Genomic DNA, 17,931 nt, shown 5'->3' with positions numbered 1-17,931 from the left:
CAAACTTGAGAAATAAAAAGGTGGAGGCATAATGCTCCCTGATTTCAAACTATATTACAAAGCTATAGTAAGCAAAACAGTATGGTAAGGATATAAAAACAGACACATAGATCAACTGAACAGAATAGAGAGCCCAGAAGCATGCATTTGTGGTCATTCAATTTATGACAAAGGAGCTAAGAATATACAATGGGGAAAGGAGAGTCTCTTCAATAACTGGTGCTGGAAAAACTGGACAGCCACAGGCCAAAAAAAAAGAAACTAGACCACTACCTTACACAAAAAATTAACTCAAAATGGATTAAAGATGTGAATGTAAGACCTGAAACCATAAAACTCCTAGAAGAAAGCATAGGCAGGAAGCTCCTTTGACACTGGTCTTGGCAATGATTATTTGGATTTGACACCAGAGTCAAAGGCAACAAAAGCAAAAATAAACAAGCAGGACTACATAAAACTAAAAAGCTTTTGCACAGCAAAGGAAACCATCAACAAAATCAAAAGGCAACCGATAAAATAAAAATATTTGCAAATTATATATATCATAAGGGGTTAAAAAGAAGGCAGATTATCTGAATAGACATTTTTCCAAAGAAGACATACAGAGGGCCAACAGGCACGTGAAAAGATGTTCAACACTGCTAATTATTAGAGAACTGCAAATCAAAGCCACAATGAGATACCACCTCACACCTGTTAGAATGGCTACTATCAAAAAGATAAGAAATAACAAGTTCTGGTAAGGATGTGGAGAAACGGGAACCCTCATGCACTGTTGGTAGGATTGTAAATTGGTGCAGCCGCTATGGAGAACAGTAAGGAGGTTCTTCCAAAAAATTAAAAATAGAATTACCATATGATCCAGCATTTCCACTTCTGGGTATTTACCCAAGGCAAACAAAAACCACTAACTCAAAAAGATATATGCACCCCAACGTTCATTACAGTATTATTTACAATAGCCAAGATATGGAAACAACCTAAACGTCCATCGACAGATGAATAGATAAAATGTCTCTGACACACACACACACACACACACACGCACAATGGCATATTATTCAGCCATTAAAAAAAGAATGAAATCTTGCCATTTGTGACAATACGGATGGACCTTGAGGGTATTATGCTAAGTGAAATGTCAGACAGAGAAAGACAAATACCGTATGATCTCACTTATATGTGGAATCTAAACACAGCAACAACAAGAAGCAGCTCACAGGTACAGAGAACAGACTGGTGATTGCCAGAGGTGGGGGTGGAGGGCGGGCAAAATGAGTGAAGGGAGCAAAAAGGTACAAATTTCCAGTTATAAAGAGACATGGGGATATAATATACAAAAGCATAAGCAATGTAAGAGAAAACTGACCTGTGTCACTCAAGGGTCAACTGGTCATGGCCAACAAGCCCTGAAAAGATGCTCGACATCATCAGTCATTAGGAAAATGCACACAGAAACCACCATGAGCTACCACCTCGCCCCTACTAGGATGACTATAATTTCAAAACTACGTAAAATAACAAGTATGGGTGAGGATATAAACTCTCATACACTGCTGGTGAAAATATAAAATGGTGCAGACTAGAAAACAGTCTGGTGGTTCCTCAGAGAGCTGAACACAGAATCCGAGCAGGAAACTGTGTTCCTAGGCACACACCTAAAAGAACTGAAATCAGGGGTTCCAACAGATACTTGAACAACAACTGACATTGCAGCATTATTCACAACGGTCAAAAGGTAGAAACAACTCAAGTGTCCACCAGCAGAAAAACGGATAAACAAAATTCAGTGTGTACATACAAAAGAATATCCTTCAACCATAAAAGGGAATGTAGTTCTGATACATGGATCAGAACATGGATGTGCCTTGTAAACATTATGGTAAGTAGCGTAAGTCAGTCACAAAAGGACAAATATTACATGACTCCACTTACAGGAAATACCTGAAATAGGCAAAATCGAGACAGAAAGTGGAACGGTGACGTCAGAAGCTGGCAGTCGGGGGCAAGTGGAGTTACTGCTAAACGGATACAGAGTTTCTGTTTGGGGTGATGAAAATGTTTTGAAAATAGACAGTGGTGATGTCTGCACAACATTTTGAATGTAATTAATGCCACTAAACTGTACATTTAAAATGGTTAATATGGCAAATTTTATATTATATACATTTTACCTCAATTTAAAAAAACTTAAAAGTGAAAAAAAAACCCAAAACTATATAGACATCACTAAATACTGCATTCCTTACAGCTAAAACAGAGGTCACACTATTGCCATAAAGATTATAAAATGAGCCTCAGAATGAAAGACAAATATTATGCAATGAATGAAAATTACTGGCGAAATTCCTCCATGAGATGACTCTGTGGGACTCTGTAGCAGCAGAGGTGCGCACTGTGGGAGAGCCATTGCCATCATGGAGGCGTGTTGGCACATGCTGACTGTACCCTTTGGAGGAAACCACCAGCAGGACAGAAGCTGAGACACAGTCTCCACCTGTGAGCCACTGGGAGAAACGCCACGTAGTGATTTTTCTGTTAAACACTGAAAAACCCGTACTACCTGGAGAGAAACTTCTTCACTTAGTTCACCAACAGTTTGTGAGCAGAGACGAGGATGGAAATAAGTGTACTGATTCAGTTTAAAGGGAGCACAAGCTCTATGCTCTAAGAAGTACACTACTACCAAAAAGAAAAGAACTTGTACCCAAATGTGGGTTCACACACTGCTTTTTGTTCACACTTAACAGCTACCCATCAACCACATGCCTAATGAGCTCAACTTGCTGAGGCAAGGAACTGTGACAATATGAACGTGGTCAGCTCAAAGCTACCGGGTATATACTTCTTTTGGGGAACTATCAGAAGAAAAGGGCAGCAAGGTCAACAATGAAATGTACAAACAATCAAGGGGGGGAAATGATCATATTAGCCTTTGAAGTGAAAGATGAGAACAAAACACTTCATGACAGACAATGCTAATGAAGTCTTTTGTTATTTCAAATGGCTTCCTTCCCTGGTGTATCTCAGTGATACACTCAGTATCTCCAAGAACGTGAATCTATCACTTTAAAGGTAAAAACATCATGATTTTCATGTTGGAAATAAGGTTAGCCAGATTTCCTAACAAAACTGATCTATGGTGCAAACAACCTTTTCAAGAACTAAACAACTTATTTTTTAAAAACTTTTTAATTAATTAAAAACTTAATGCAGGGATGTAAAGGGGATCATATACAGCTCCAGAAAGAAGGATTAAAAATGGAAGACAGGTGAGAGTTACTCAGAGAAAAGAATGAGAGTGCCAAGAGAGGTAAATCCAGAAGAGTGACATGAGAAATAAGGGACACAGAAAAAGCCTTACACATATTTAACCGACACACAGAAAGAGAAATGAGAGAAAGAATGGAGTACAGGTAATATCTGAGTGATAACAACCGAAAATTTTCCAGAATTCATGAAATACATGAACACATACATCCAAAAAGCCAAAAGAATTCTAAAAGAATAGAAAAAAAAGAAATTCTACCTAGACACACAGCAAGAATAGAAAAAAAAAATCTTAGAGAAAAAAGATAGATTACTTTAAAACAGAGAGTCTGACAGCTGATTTCTAAATAGCAATTTTTTTTTTTTTTTTTTTTTTTTTTTGCGGTATGCGGGCCTCTCACTGTTGTGGCCTCTCCCATTGCGGAGCACAGGCTCCGGACGCGCAGGCTCAGCGGTGGCTCACAGGCTCAGCCGCTCCACGGCATGTGGGATCTTCTCGGATCGGGGCATGAACCCGTGTCCCCTGCATCGGCAGGCGGACTCTCAACCACTGCGCCACCAGGGAAGTCCTAAATAGCAACTTTAAAGATATCGTTTCTTCATCTTCTCGTTCTTAGTACACTGAAAAAATAATAATGCCAACCTAGAATTCTATGCTTAGTAAGAATACCTTTCAAAATGAAGGCAAATGAAAGCACGTCCGACACGACAACAGAGACAGTTGGACATCAGCAGACCTTCAATAGTGGAAATTCTAAAGAGTTTTATATTAACCAGATGAAAAGTCATCTTGGATTAGAATGCCAAGTTGTAAGATGCTATGAAGCTGACATCTTCAAGGTTTGGGTTTTGTTTTTTAATAGAGAATCAAAATACATGACACAATAGCATATAAACGGGGAGGGAAGCATACAGGGTAAGAGTGTAAGGTCTTTAGATTGTCCAGGATGACGATAAAGGCACAGATTAACGGGGGATTTTATAATAAAGGACGCATGTTGTAATTTCTACGGTAGCCACTAAAAATAGAGAAAGAGAGTGTATGACTTCAGAATAATTAAGGGGAAATCTAAAATGATAAACGGAAGTGTTCTAATGAACACACAGGAACAGAAGAGAACAGGAGTAAAGACTTTCCAACACACTACGTGACTGTGAAAACCTGCCGAGAGAATGAGAAAGGAAAATTACAGGCTACAATCACTCATAGACACAGATATTAAAACTGTAGATAAAATGGGAGCAAGCCAAATCCAGCAGGCTATATGAAAGGGATAAGAAATCAGCAGCAAACTGGGCTTATCCCTAAAATGCCAGTTAGCGTAACATTCAAACATCAGTGATATTTGCTATATTGAGATGTACAGGAAACAAATCATATGATTACAGTGAACAAATAAAACGCACTTGACAAAATTCAATGGCTAGTGATTTTTAAAAAGTTTTCTGCAAACTAAGAATAAAAGGAAACTTCCTTAATCTAATAAAGGGCATACATGAAAAAAACCTAGAGCGAGCATGACAACGAAGAAATGCTGAAGTAACTCCTTTTGAGATCCAGAACTGAAAACAAGGACGCTGAGTCACAATGACAGTCAACACTGTAATCAAGGTCCCACATGGCAGCTCTGCCCGCAGGGGAGAAAGGACAGTCTTTACAGCGTCACGGCGGGACAGCTGGACATCCACGTGGGAAAAGTTAATCTGTAGCCTACTTCACACCTTACACAAAAATCTATCCTAGAGTATTAAAATCAAAATGTAAAAGGAAAAATGAATAAGTTCCTGACCATAGGCTGAGGAACAGTTCATGAATAAAATACAGAAATCACTCACCATAAAGGACGTGGTGATGAGCTGCACTGAAATGTGTGACTCCTGCACGTGGACCAGGGCAGGAGGCAAGGAGAATGAGAAGACAGGCCACAGAACAAGAGAAGACGGCTGTCAGCTAGCAAAGCTGACGACGGACGGAATCCAGGACACAGAAAAATGCCCTACACAGAAGACCAGGCAATTGAAAAATAAGCAGAAGATGTGAGTCGGTACCTCACGAAGAGAACATCGAAACAGCCAATGTGAACATGTGCTCAGCCTCATGAACAACCCAGAAGTGCACGCTAAAGCTACCACGAGCTACCACTACACATGGACCACCGTGAACAACAGATACAGATATGGAGTGACAGGGCCTTTCCCACGTCCTGGAGGAGGAAAGGGGCTGAATGTGGAGTGAATAAATGGCCCACGCCCATGGGATGAAGCCACCATAGAAATCGCAGTACTGCGGCGTTCAGCGAGCTTCTGTGTTGGTGAACACTTCTACACACAGTGGGTGACGGTCCCCAACTCCCACAGGGACAGAGTCTCCTGATCTCTGGACCCTTCCAGACCCCACCTACGCATCTCCTCATCTGTATCCTTTATCCTGCCTTTTATTACACAGTAACCTGACAAGGATGAGTTACATCTTTCCCTTAGTTCTGTGAGCTGTTCTAGCAAAGGACAGAATGCAAGGAGGCGGCTGTGGGACCCCACTTTGCAGCCATGCTAGACAGAGGCTGTGGGCAACCTGGGGGCCTATTACTTGTAACTGGTATCTGAAGTTGGGGCGTCTTACGGGGACTGAGCCTGTGAGGTCTGCGCGACCACCAGCGTGTGTCAGAACCGAGCTCTGGGACACCCAGCTGGTGTCGCAGAGAACCGCTCGGTGTCAGGGAAACCCACACACCTGGAGTGAGAGCTACTGAGTGTCAGGAGTACTGTCTACACTGCACTTCTCCTTTGCAGGCTGGACCGCCTTTCTCTTCTCTTGAAGTAAATACTGCAAAACTCACCGTCATAGGAAGAGGCAATCAAGAAGTAGACAGCCAAAAAATAAAGAAGAAAACCAAGTATAGAGGTATGTCGGGCAGTTCACTAAAATATTATGCTTTTCCCCTGGATTCCGTAATATTTATTTTATGTATCCACTTTTAAAAATTCGTAATTTGTTATTTTTTCCCTCATTCTAAACAGTCACCACTAACCTAAAAAAAGTTCATGTGGTAAAATTCCATTTATAAAGCTCAACAACGGGCGAAATTAAACCAAAGTGCCTAGGGGTGCTTAAAACATACGTTCTGTGTACACTGTGAGGCAGGATCTTCTTTGCTGTCCGTCGCCATGGTGGCTGGGGAGGCAGCGAGTGGAGGAAGCGCACGGGATGCTCTCAGGGGTTCAGTTTCTTTCCTCAGGTGGTGACCACATGGACGTTGGCATTATAATCACTCTTAAAACTGTACTATGAAAGTTTTACATGCGTTTCTGTATATATATATTATATTCCACATTATATGATATTTGTGAAATTCAGACCTAATGAATTTGTAAAACTAACACAGGTACTATGCAGGGAAAGAACGAGTCCATAAGATTAAAAACAGAACGGTACTATCACAGGAACGAAAACAAGATCAACTCTCTAGCTGATAAAAGCTGTGTCCCAAGGAGGGACAGGTAACAGTTTGGACACTACTACACACGCACACTGGGCTGAACGATTCAGTAGCTAGATGGCGCGTGGTGGGTGGCGGTAGCCAGCGGGAGTTTACAGACAAGGGAAGGAGGCTAAAATGATCCATTTCCTATGGTTTAGAGCTGGAGACACCAGTAAGAACTCATATGCAGCTTAATATACTTACAGACGATTGCACACAGAAATGTTCATATATGTGCATATATACACGGGTCAGTACAGACACATGTATTCCTTTGCTCTGCCAGATAAGAGGGCCTAAAAGAAAAACCACTGTGCAAACCTACCATCCAGATCTTGGTTTCTAATCCCATTCCCTAATAAAAGGAGCTGGTGGTCCTTTGAGAAATGGCTGATTCTAGACGGGGCACTGCAAGATTAACCTGGAGCGTCCCGTCATGCCCAAAGTAAGGAAGCGTTTAAAACACGCCCCTGTGGATAGGGATACGTCAAAGAAACCAACTGAAAAAGCTCCCAGTGGCCCCAAAGCTGGGACAATTTGAACAATAAAGTAAGTGAAGTAGAAGTGAATTATGTCCCGAAGTGTCAATAAACATCCAAGAGTCCACACGGATATGAAAAAGGATTGAATAAATTAATGGGAGAGAAGAGAGAAAGTATTCCAAATAAGTTACAGGGATCCGTCACCCTGAAGGAGAGCAGGACACACGCCCTTCGAATGTGAGAGGCACGCAGACGTCCTTCCCCAGAGCACAGCGGGACAGGGTGGGCAGACAGAGTCACTGTCCAGTGGGGAGGTGGGGCGAACATCACATCAGTCACTTAGTCAGCATCAACAGTCATAAACCAAGTGGACAGCATGTCCCCTTAATATACAATATGACGACAGTGGCACTTTACATCAGACAAATTCCAACAGAGGGAATTCCACTACATATCTGACCAGTACTACTCTCGCAAACGGTCAAGGTCGTCAAACACGAGGAAAGTCTAAGGAAACTGCACAGCCAAGAGGAGCCTAATGAGACGAGGTCAACTAAATATAATGTGAGACCCTGGACCCAAAAAAGGATATTAACGGAAACTAAGAAAATCTGAATAAAGTATAGACTTTAGCTAATAATAATGTATCAGTATTGATTTTCTAATTGAAATGAACGTACCAAACTAAGGTAAGATGTTAATAATCAGGGCAACAAGTATAAAGGATGTTGGAACTCTCTGTCTTATCTTCATAATCATTCTCTAAATCTAAAATTACTCTAAAAATAAAATTTAAAAACAAATTTTTTTAAATAAGATCACCAGATCATAACAGCTAAGAAAGAAAACCCAGAACATATGTATACACGAGAGGGGCTAATACACATTTATGTAAAAAGGCTGGGCTACTGAGTGAGTGATTTGGGGACTACTGGCTCTTCACGTGGGAAATATGTTAAGATTTGATTACTGTCTCATTCCACATGCAAACTAGTTGGACTGAAATTCCAAATGTGTAAAATCAAATTTTTAAAATCATTATTATTTTTAGGCCACGCCATGCGGCATGCGGGATCTTAGTTCCCCGACCAGGGATTGAACCTGCGCCCTCTACATTGGGAGCACGGAGTCTCAACCACTGGACCGCCAGGGAAGTCCCAAAATTTTTTTTATTATTAAAAGAAGATCTTAGAGACTATCTTCTCAATCCTGCCTAAGCACAAGGAAAAAAGCATTCACCACACAGAAAATACTGATTTGTCCATATAAAAGTTTTCAACTTCTATTTTAAAAATGATACTATTTAAGGAAGAAAAGAAGGACAAATGACCAGAAGAAATGGTGTTCAACCTAAAATGACCCAAAGGGTTAATACACAAAATACAAAAAAATAGGGCTTCCCTGGTGGCGCAGTGGTTGAGAGTCCGCCTGCCGATGCAGGGGACACGGGTTCGTGCCCCGGTCCGGGAGGATCCCACATGCCGCGGAGCGGCTGGGCCCGTGAGCCATGGCCGCTGAGCCTGCGCGTCGGGAGCCTGTGCTCCACAACGGGAGAGGCCACAGCAGTGAGAGGTCCTTGTACCGCAAAAAAAAAAAAAGCACCAACAACAAAAAATACAAATAAATACTGCAAATAAATAAGAAAATGATAAACCAATAGAATGGGAAAAGGATAAGAACAAATCACAGAGGAATAATGGCCATTAAACAAAGGGAAATGTGCTCAACGTTGGTAGCAATGCACATTTCACACTTAAGATACCGTAGTTTCCCATCAGATTGGTAAAAATTATAAGGACATAATATCGAATATTGCCAAGAACATGGGGGAAACGATTCTTAAGGTACTCTCCGTGGATTGTTAAGTGGTTTAACACCTCTGGAGGACAATTTGACAACATCCATTAAATGTGTACATCTTTTTTCCTAAAATATTACAAAAGGAACAAAACCAGGGCTTTCATTAAGGGCAGTCTGGTTCACGACACAATGTACTGTGACACGATGGAAAACTATGCATTAGTTGAAGAGAATCTGGAGTATCTATGTTTATATATACAGATGTATGCACACACACACATCATAGAAACACCTCTTCGAGACATTACTTCGTGTAGAAAGAAAGTCACAGAACGATCCATAGAGTATGACAGAATCTGTGATTAAAAAATAAGAAAAAGGACAAAACAATATACTTATGTACACACACATTTACTTACAAAGGCACATAAGTGTTTAATGTACAGAAAATTCTTGCAGGATACTCATCAAACAGAAAGAAAAGGAGACTGGGGGAAGGGGAAGAGCGGGTAGGAAGGGTTTCTTTCCTTTTTTTATCTGTGTAGTTTTATGTATTACTTGTGTAACTAACTGCTCTCAGAGGAAGAGGAAGTGGTGGAAGTTTACGCAGCAAGCACTTCCCCACGTGAGCACCACGCGTGCACTGGGGCCACTGTGAGTTGCACCCGCTCCCACTGCGAGAGAACCGCCCTTCAGCTATGCTAACGCTGTTCCCCTGGAGACCATCGCTAAGCAACGCTGCTGACAGTAACAATGACCCTTGACTGATCGATGGCGTCTGGTCTACAAGGAAGGACAAGGGAACGTGGCATCTGATGGGTGCCCACACCCTGGGGTCCCCCTAAATGCTGTGACTCTTAAAACAATCTCCTCTGCCCAACTCAAACCTTATTGGGACACACTGGTCAAAAACTATCGCAAAGCCGGGAGTGAGTCGCACCAGTATTTTAGATTTGCACCAAGCGGGCCAGCTAGGCGTGCTAGAGTCCTTTTTTTTTTTTTTTTCCGGTACGCGAGCCTCTCACTGCTGTGGCCTCTCCCGTTGCGGAGCACAGGCTCCGGACGCGCAGGCTCAGCGGCCACGGCTCACGGGCCCAGCCACTCCGCGGTATGTGGGATCTTCCCGGACCGGGGCACGAACCCGTGTCCCCTGCATCGGCAGGCAGACTCTGAACCACTGCGCCACCAGGGAAGCCCTACAGTCCTTTTTCCATTCTAAACAGCCTATGGTATTTTTCACGACTGACGCCTAAACTGCCACTTTAATCATTCCCCATGTTAGGTGTAATCGACAATATTTTGCATTCAATTAAACTAAGACATTTTTTGGTGAACGGCAAGGCAGAAAACTTATTTACTACATAAACTGTAGTAAACTTATGGTTCAAATAAATTTTATCTATGATTTCCCAAACCACGACAGAAACTTAAATCATTCATTTTATATAGTGGAACACAATGTGGGCCTATATAAAAACTGAAAAGAAAAAAAAATTTTGTCCAAGGGAGCTGCTTCCAAGTTCATGTCTTGAGAAAAAAAGATTTTTATGTAATTTAAAAATCAAAATCACTTCCTAAGAAAAACTAATCCTCAGTGTAAATCACAGTAGAAAAACATCATTTTTGATGGATAAAGACAAGAAAAAACTTGCCAAAGAGTAAGTACGGCTCTGCTTGAAACAGCAAAGAACGGTACGGGCAAATCGTGCACGTGACAAGGCCAGGGTCACCTAACACAACACAAAATCACATTTGTGATTCAGCTCTTTAAAAACTAGGGTGCCAGTGGCTGTCCAGGACAAGACATATCTCAGCTGGTTACAGAAGGGTGTTAATGCGACCACCTCAGTGTGGTCAGTGCAACAGAGCCCATCCCTTTAGCCACACTCTGTGCCACCCCCTCTTCTGAGTGGTCTTAAAAATGCAAGCTACAGCTCCCCAACCCCACTCGCATTCTGTTTTAATAATTCTGAGGAGGGTCCAAGAATCTACATTTTTCTAAAGTGCTGATTCCGGGGAACCCCAGGAAAGGGCTTCAAAGGGGCACTGACCACCCCCATCCCCCCTTCTAAATCAGGTCAGAAAGAGGGGATTTCACACATACATACATGCATGAGTTTTTTTCCCTTTCTTGTAAAGCTTTAAGTATCACTAAGTCTTACAACTGATAACAATGTGCTTGTTTTAATTGAGTTCTTTAATGACATATATCAACTTCAGAACAGTTTTCACCTCTGGACAGAAAGAAGAAAATAGAAAAATGGGGGGAAAAAATGAGAGGTCTGAGCAACTACGGCCAAAAAAATTCATCGCTATGATTAAAGTAGAGTGACAGGTAATATGAGTACCATGATACTTTCCACACGTTTCTGTGTCTTTAAAATACTTAATTTTTAAACAAAGAAATGTAAATGTACGGCATTGTTCCAAAATGCAAAACAGCACAAGAGCGTTAGCAGGAGCCCTCAGTACCCAAGAAAGCGGTCCCGCCCTCGCCCTCCAGTAACGTTCATCCTGAGGCCATGATGGCCCTCACTCTGGTTTCAGAAAGACAAGCCTGTCTGCAGTTGCTTAAAGCAATGCTGGTTTTCACTGTGAACTGGATGATTTGTAAGGATGGGAGGAAAAGTGCCCCTCACGGGCTCCATACCTGTGTCGCTCCCCGAGCCTGCGGACAGCGCGGGCATGATGCAGGATGCGGGATGCAGGATGTGGGATGCGGGATGCAGGATGCAGGCTGAGCTGGGCCCTGAACTGCCAACACGCTCCGTTCAAAGGCGGCAGGGATGCCAACCCTGAGGCCTGCAGCCACGCTGTCTACCCAGATCTATGTCTCCTGCAGTCCGTTTCTACAAAGAAAAGGAACACATTAAAAATAGAAGAGGCAAGATTACTAAATAGCAACTTTCTGTAACTAATTCAAAATGCTGATTCCAACACATTATTTAGGGAGATCACAATCTTCACAATTTCTTCTACAGACCACAGACAAATATGAAATGGGAGAGTTTTTTATTTCGACGTGGGATTTCTAATTAAAAACATGAAAGTTCTTTGTGAACGTGTCAAGGTTTCCTTAAAGATTTTTACAGTTGGTTTGAGAACCACTGACTGCATAGATGGAGAACTTAAGGAAGCTTTTGTAAGCCAACGTCATTCTAAAATTCCTCCCTTCTGTTAGAATTCAAAACTGTATTCCTAAACGTAGAGCAGAGATTCTCTAAATTGTCAACAACTTATAACTAATTGTAATTTTTTTAAGTAACTCATCCTAATACGACAACTGCAAAGTTCTCTAACGAGATTACAAACAACCTTGAAAGAATACTAGAATTGAAGCAAGATATTATTATAGATTTACAGGACGGCTGATAATCCACACTAAACCTAACAATCCAAGCTAATATATGAAAATAAATTGTTTTAGTAAAAACTCAGCTTTGATGTAGCTTGGAAAATATCAATTTTTTAAATAACTGTTTTAAGTAACTTTTATCCCAAAATAAGCAGTAAAGGCACTATTGTACAGTAACTAAAAGCAAGGGCTCGAGTGTTTGCTTAATCTCTAATCCTGCTAGCTCTGTGACCTTGGAAAAGTTATTTAATCTTATTAAGCCTTAATTTCCTTATATGCAAATGAAGAGAACAACAATTTAGAACTGCTGGATAATCCAATGAACACCCTTCAAACAATGAATGCTAACTATTACGACTGGTTTTTTTTTTTAATTCAGGTAATGAGATTATAAAATGAAAACATAAAAGTAGCAAGATTAAAATTTACATTGGCCTACACCTAGGAGGACGCCATGTGGTTTAAATTTGGACCACGGCTGCCTAATAACGGAAAATACACCACATTTACATTTTTCAGAAATCAGAAGAACCGCACAACATGTTTAAATTCACTTTTTAATGCATTTTTCCCAGTTCTCTATAAAGCAAGTTCGGTGATTTAAAAGCATATTTTAACATATATTAACAAGAAAAACAGATACTGTAAACATTTGAAAAACTGGCTCACTTCAATCCCTAAAGCCTTTAAATTGCTGATTCATATTACAGAATAAAGAAAATGAGCTTGCCAAATTCCTCATGAAAAAATTCAAACTATGAGATTCTATTAAAGCCTTCTAAATTAGCTTTTTAATTATCAAAGTAAACGTTAGCATAAAAATATTCACCATCAAATAGACTATCTTGGACCAGGCAACCCGGTGCAATGTCTTGAGTTTTGTTTTACATTACAAAGGTTGACGTAGTTAAAATACACATACAAATTCATAGAGATCCTCTGTGTTAATTAAAAATATGAAGGCAGTTATTTTAAATATAAATCACTAAGCTAAAAATAAGACAGAAAAAGGTAAAGCAAGGCTTCATTAGTGCCCGTCTCTGACGCTGTTTTCCCTAATAATTCTAAAAGGCAACTCTGCTTTGCTTTCATAAGTTATCCTAACAATCAGGATTAAGATTCAACTACATAAAGTGCTCCTCGACTCAAACGCAAAGAAAATAAAAAACAGACCATACATAATTTAAAAAACGCATTCAATTAGTAAACTTTTGTTCTGCTGCTGAGAAAAAAGGGAAAAACGGTTATAACTTGTAAAGTATATGTACACGTATTTCTACCATTAGGGCATAAGGCATATACGTAGGTATGTAGATAGGTATTTATTATAGTGTGTATGTATGTAATTTAAGCTCTTTATGCCATAAATCGTAATTTGTACGGTACAGATTACCTAACTACAGAGATACACATACTATATAATCTATACCATGCAAACTACAACTTCCTTCAAGCCTTAACGAACTTACAATGCTTCAATTTCATAAACCACATACAACATATAAGCCAATTTATGCTTAAAACAAACATCCTATTAATACTAAAACCACCCTACATTTCACATCAAAATATCCTCCTGAGTTGACGCTGCAGCTTTCCACGTATGCCATATACAAAAGATTTTATCACAGTATTTCTCATCTTTTATTTCACAATAAACACTCAAGGTTAAGTTTTTTCCAAAGTTCTATTATTTAAGAAATATATGCTACAAGATAATTATCTTCTCAGAACATACACAAGGATATTAATTTAAAAAAATGGTTTGATAAAATCCCAACCAGGAAAATGGTTAATATTCTGTGGAACGAAGCAGAGTTGCTGGGTTTAACTTTCAAACTGCGCTAAATTTCTGTAGTAATCATGTTATTTTCTTTGGCTAAACTTATTTAAAATGCTTTGGAATTTGTCAGAATCCAGCCATGATTATTACTGACTGTTGTATGGAATCGATTTACTGCAACACAAAAATACCAGCTGTTACAGCACGTCCTGAGAGGGATTACCGAATATTCTTAAATTGAAGTTCAATCCATCTTTCCATAAAAAAGAGAGCGACCCAAACGCCAGGAACGAAAGTGCAGTGTCAAGTGCACCTGAAGCATTTACGATCCCCAACAGAACCATTACGACCCCACTTTAAAAGGGCTTATTTCTGAAATTTCATTATTCCAGTCATACCGTGCTTCTATATATCACACTGTATCAGGTTCTTCTGGCATCCGTCATATGGAAACAGTGAACTATGCGAGGGTCTAGAACCTACAATGCTCAGTTTCTACCCGCCCTGGGCAACCCTTAGGACTCCCGAGGCACTCATGACATCTAGTGGTCAACCACAGAAGTGCAAGTGTCTGTAGCAGAAAGTTTTTTGAGTTTTCCCTAAAAAAAAAAGTCTTAATTGCACCCAGTGAAACAACCATCTGCAAAAACTTTTATTAATGTGTGCGCACTCACACACTCACACACACACACACACACACTCCTCCTGTGTATCTCCTCTATCAATACTTCATTTCTGACAGCAGATGTGGTTTTCCACACCCCAGGCAGAAATGTGACACCAGCCAGGTGACCTACAATTAAACTCAGTTCTGACACTGTCTACCTGGAGATAGGGCCAGATACCACAAGGTAAGGGCTCAGCCCCACAAGACTGGCCCCCTTCTGATGTCACCTGCAAACCCAGGTTGTCACCTGTGCTTCTCATCGACTGACTACAATCAGAACTTCCCCCAGCTCCCTCAGGTTCACTGACTTTGCCCGGGGGGCTCACAGAACTCAGGAAAACATTTACTTTTTAGGTTACTGGTTAACTGTAAAAGGAAATGATGAGGGACAGCCAGACAGAAGGGTTGCACAGGGCGAAGTGGAGTTCCCACCCCTTCCCTGGGAGCCGCCCTCCCCCAGATCTCCACGTGTCCGCAGCCTGGAAGCTCTCCAGACCGGAGGCTTCGTCACACAGGCATGGTTGATTAAATCACTGGCCCACTGGCGCCTGAACTCAACCTCCAGATCCTCTCCCCTCCCTGAAGGTTGTGGGGTGGGACTGAACGCTCCAACCCTCCAATCAAGGTTGGCTGCCCTCGCCACCAGCCCCGTCCATAAGGGCTTCCCAAAAGTCACCTCGTTAACATAAAGGCATGGCTGAAAGTAGGAAAAACGGAAGACACCTTTGTCACTCTTATCACTTAGGAAATTCCAAGGGTTTTAGAAGCAGAAAGGGTTACACAGAACACTAAGTATATATTTATTATATAAATCACAGTATTTCACACACACGCACGAGGTTAACACAGATGAATGAGAAATCAGGTACTGGACCTAATTTTCCAAACTCACGCCCTCTCTATTTGGAAGAGTATTCAAGAATATGAAAACTTTTAATTAACTGTCATCATAAATAAACTAATAATCATAGTAAGATCCCATCATTTCAAGAGACAGTAACTGTGCCCAGTAATCCAACTGTGGATTACTACATGAGTTACAAATACTCTCAACTTACACTTTCAAAACCTAATAGAGCAATGACACACACAAAAAGGGTAAACCCTTTTTTAACAAATCTGACATAAAACAAAAAAAACTCTACCTGAAAGATGCATGAGTTGTATTAGCCAATGGAAGCAGCAAATCTTCATAAATTATAATTGTTAGAAAATACAGGAAGCAGTGCAGGTAGGTGGCATCAATCTGCTTACAGAAAATGGTATTGAAACCTTTTATACCATCAGTTCTCGAAGTTTGGTCTGCAGACACCAGTGGTCTCTGAGATCCTTTCAGAGGTGCCACTGAAGTCAAACTATTTTCATAAAACCATCAAGATGGTATCTGCCTTTTGCAATGTGTGGACATTTGCACCAATGATGAAAAGTACTGGTGGACAAAACCATGGGTACCTTAGCAAAAATCAAGATAACAGTACCAAATGGAAACTATTCGTCCTAGTTAATTCTTCACTACCAAGCAGTCTCATTAAAAAAAAAAAAAAAAAAAAAAAGACGGAAGGGCATTGACTTTAGAATGTCCTTAATGAAGTAGTAAAATTAATAATAACTGACTCTTGAGGCATTGCTAATGATAAAGCATAAACACTCGAGCAAAAAAACCAGAATTTTATAAAACCTGTGTCCACTAGAGGTGGTCCTCGCTTTGCAACGCACCGTGTTAACCGAAATGCAAGCATCCTGAAACCAGCTCCCGCTCTGCGCAGGTCCACCAGCTTCCCAAAACCCACTGGCTCTTCCAAGATCAGTGGTGATATGAGCAAACGTGATTTTTTTTATATTGTGTCAACCTGTGGATAGTGAACCAATATTTTTGAAATTATCAATGCATAATATTTTAAAAAATAATGTGTGAATAAGAGATCCAGTCAAAACGCAGGACAGACCAACAGATTTGAAAGTTCCAATATGATACGCCTGTTGATGTATTTTCAGATTCCACACTGCAACACTGAGACTACCACATGTCGAGCTTTGAGGTACAGTTGACCCCTGAACAACAACGGGTTTCATCTGCATGGCCCCACTTAACAGATTTAACAGGACTGCGGGATCCGCGGCTGACTGAATCCACGGATATAGAAGGCCAACTACAAGTTATACGCGGATTTTCAACTTCATGAACAGTTATCGCCCCTAATCCTCACACTGTTCAAGGGTCAACTGCAGTAACAAAGAACATCTACAATTACCTGAACAGGTTACTGAAATACTCCTCCCCTTTCCAACTACAGATCTGTGTAAGACTGGTCTTTCTTCATATCCTTCAACTAAAAGATAGAGCAACAAATGAAAAGTATACACATCTGAGAATGTAACTGTCTTCTATTCGGGCAGGCATTAGAGGAGTTCCCAACTCACTCATGTTTTTGTTTTTTGGAAAACGGTTATTTTTCATAAAAACATGATTTACGCTAACACATAACAAGTTTAATATTGTTCTTTTTAAGTGAATTGAAACGACTTTTTTAAATTTCTCTGTTTCAGTTTCCAATACGGTAAATATCAACATAACACACATAAACGGAACACTTCGGAGCCTTCAATAATTTTTAAGAGTCTAAAACGGTCCAGAGACCCCAAAGTTTGAGAACTGCTGCCTGTGGCCAGAGCGGGAACAAATGTTCTACAAAAGGCAGACAGTAAACATTTTAGGTTTCCTGGTCTCCAGGCTCAACACAGACAATACGCAAATGAGTGGGTGTGACCCTGTTCCCACAGTATTTTATTTCCAGGAAAGAAGAGGGTCAGATTTGCCGACATCATCCTGTACATTATACCCTATCTGCCACTGACTTAAGGGTCCAACAGTAGCATGCTTTCCAGCAACTTCTTTATTGGTAATTCTTTAAATATTCAAAGAAAGTTCAAATTTTTGTCAGTTTTCTATTATGCAGAAATGTATATGGAATTTTAACCTATGCAATTCCTAATCATAAACAAAATCACATTTCAATCTTGTCTATGCCAAGAATCTTAGACTCTGTCAGACAATAAAAAAACTGTCTACAATTTCTGTCTACACACTGACAATA

General features: G+C 40.5%; 1 protein-coding gene across 2 annotated transcripts in view; it reads right to left on the bottom strand.

Annotated features, from left to right (window-relative positions):
- Positions 1 to 17,931, bottom strand: part of MPP7 (MAGUK p55 scaffold protein 7) — a 278,434-nt gene that overhangs the window by 187,837 nt on the left and 72,666 nt on the right. For both annotated transcript variants that reach the window (XM_082649281.1, XM_082649280.1), the window contains exon 2: positions 11,682 to 11,880. In XM_082649281.1, the coding sequence (XP_082505407.1) occupies positions 11,682 to 11,718 (37 nt within the window). In that variant the 5' untranslated portion in view covers positions 11,719 to 11,880. The remainder of the gene's footprint in view (positions 1 to 11,681; positions 11,881 to 17,931) is intronic.

The sequence above is a fragment of the Grampus griseus genome, assembly GCF_964374135.1.
Source record: "Grampus griseus genome assembly, chromosome: 2".
Taxonomy (NCBI): domain Eukaryota; kingdom Metazoa; phylum Chordata; class Mammalia; order Artiodactyla; family Delphinidae; genus Grampus; species Grampus griseus.
This window is presented reverse-complemented; position numbering and strand designations above follow the sequence as displayed.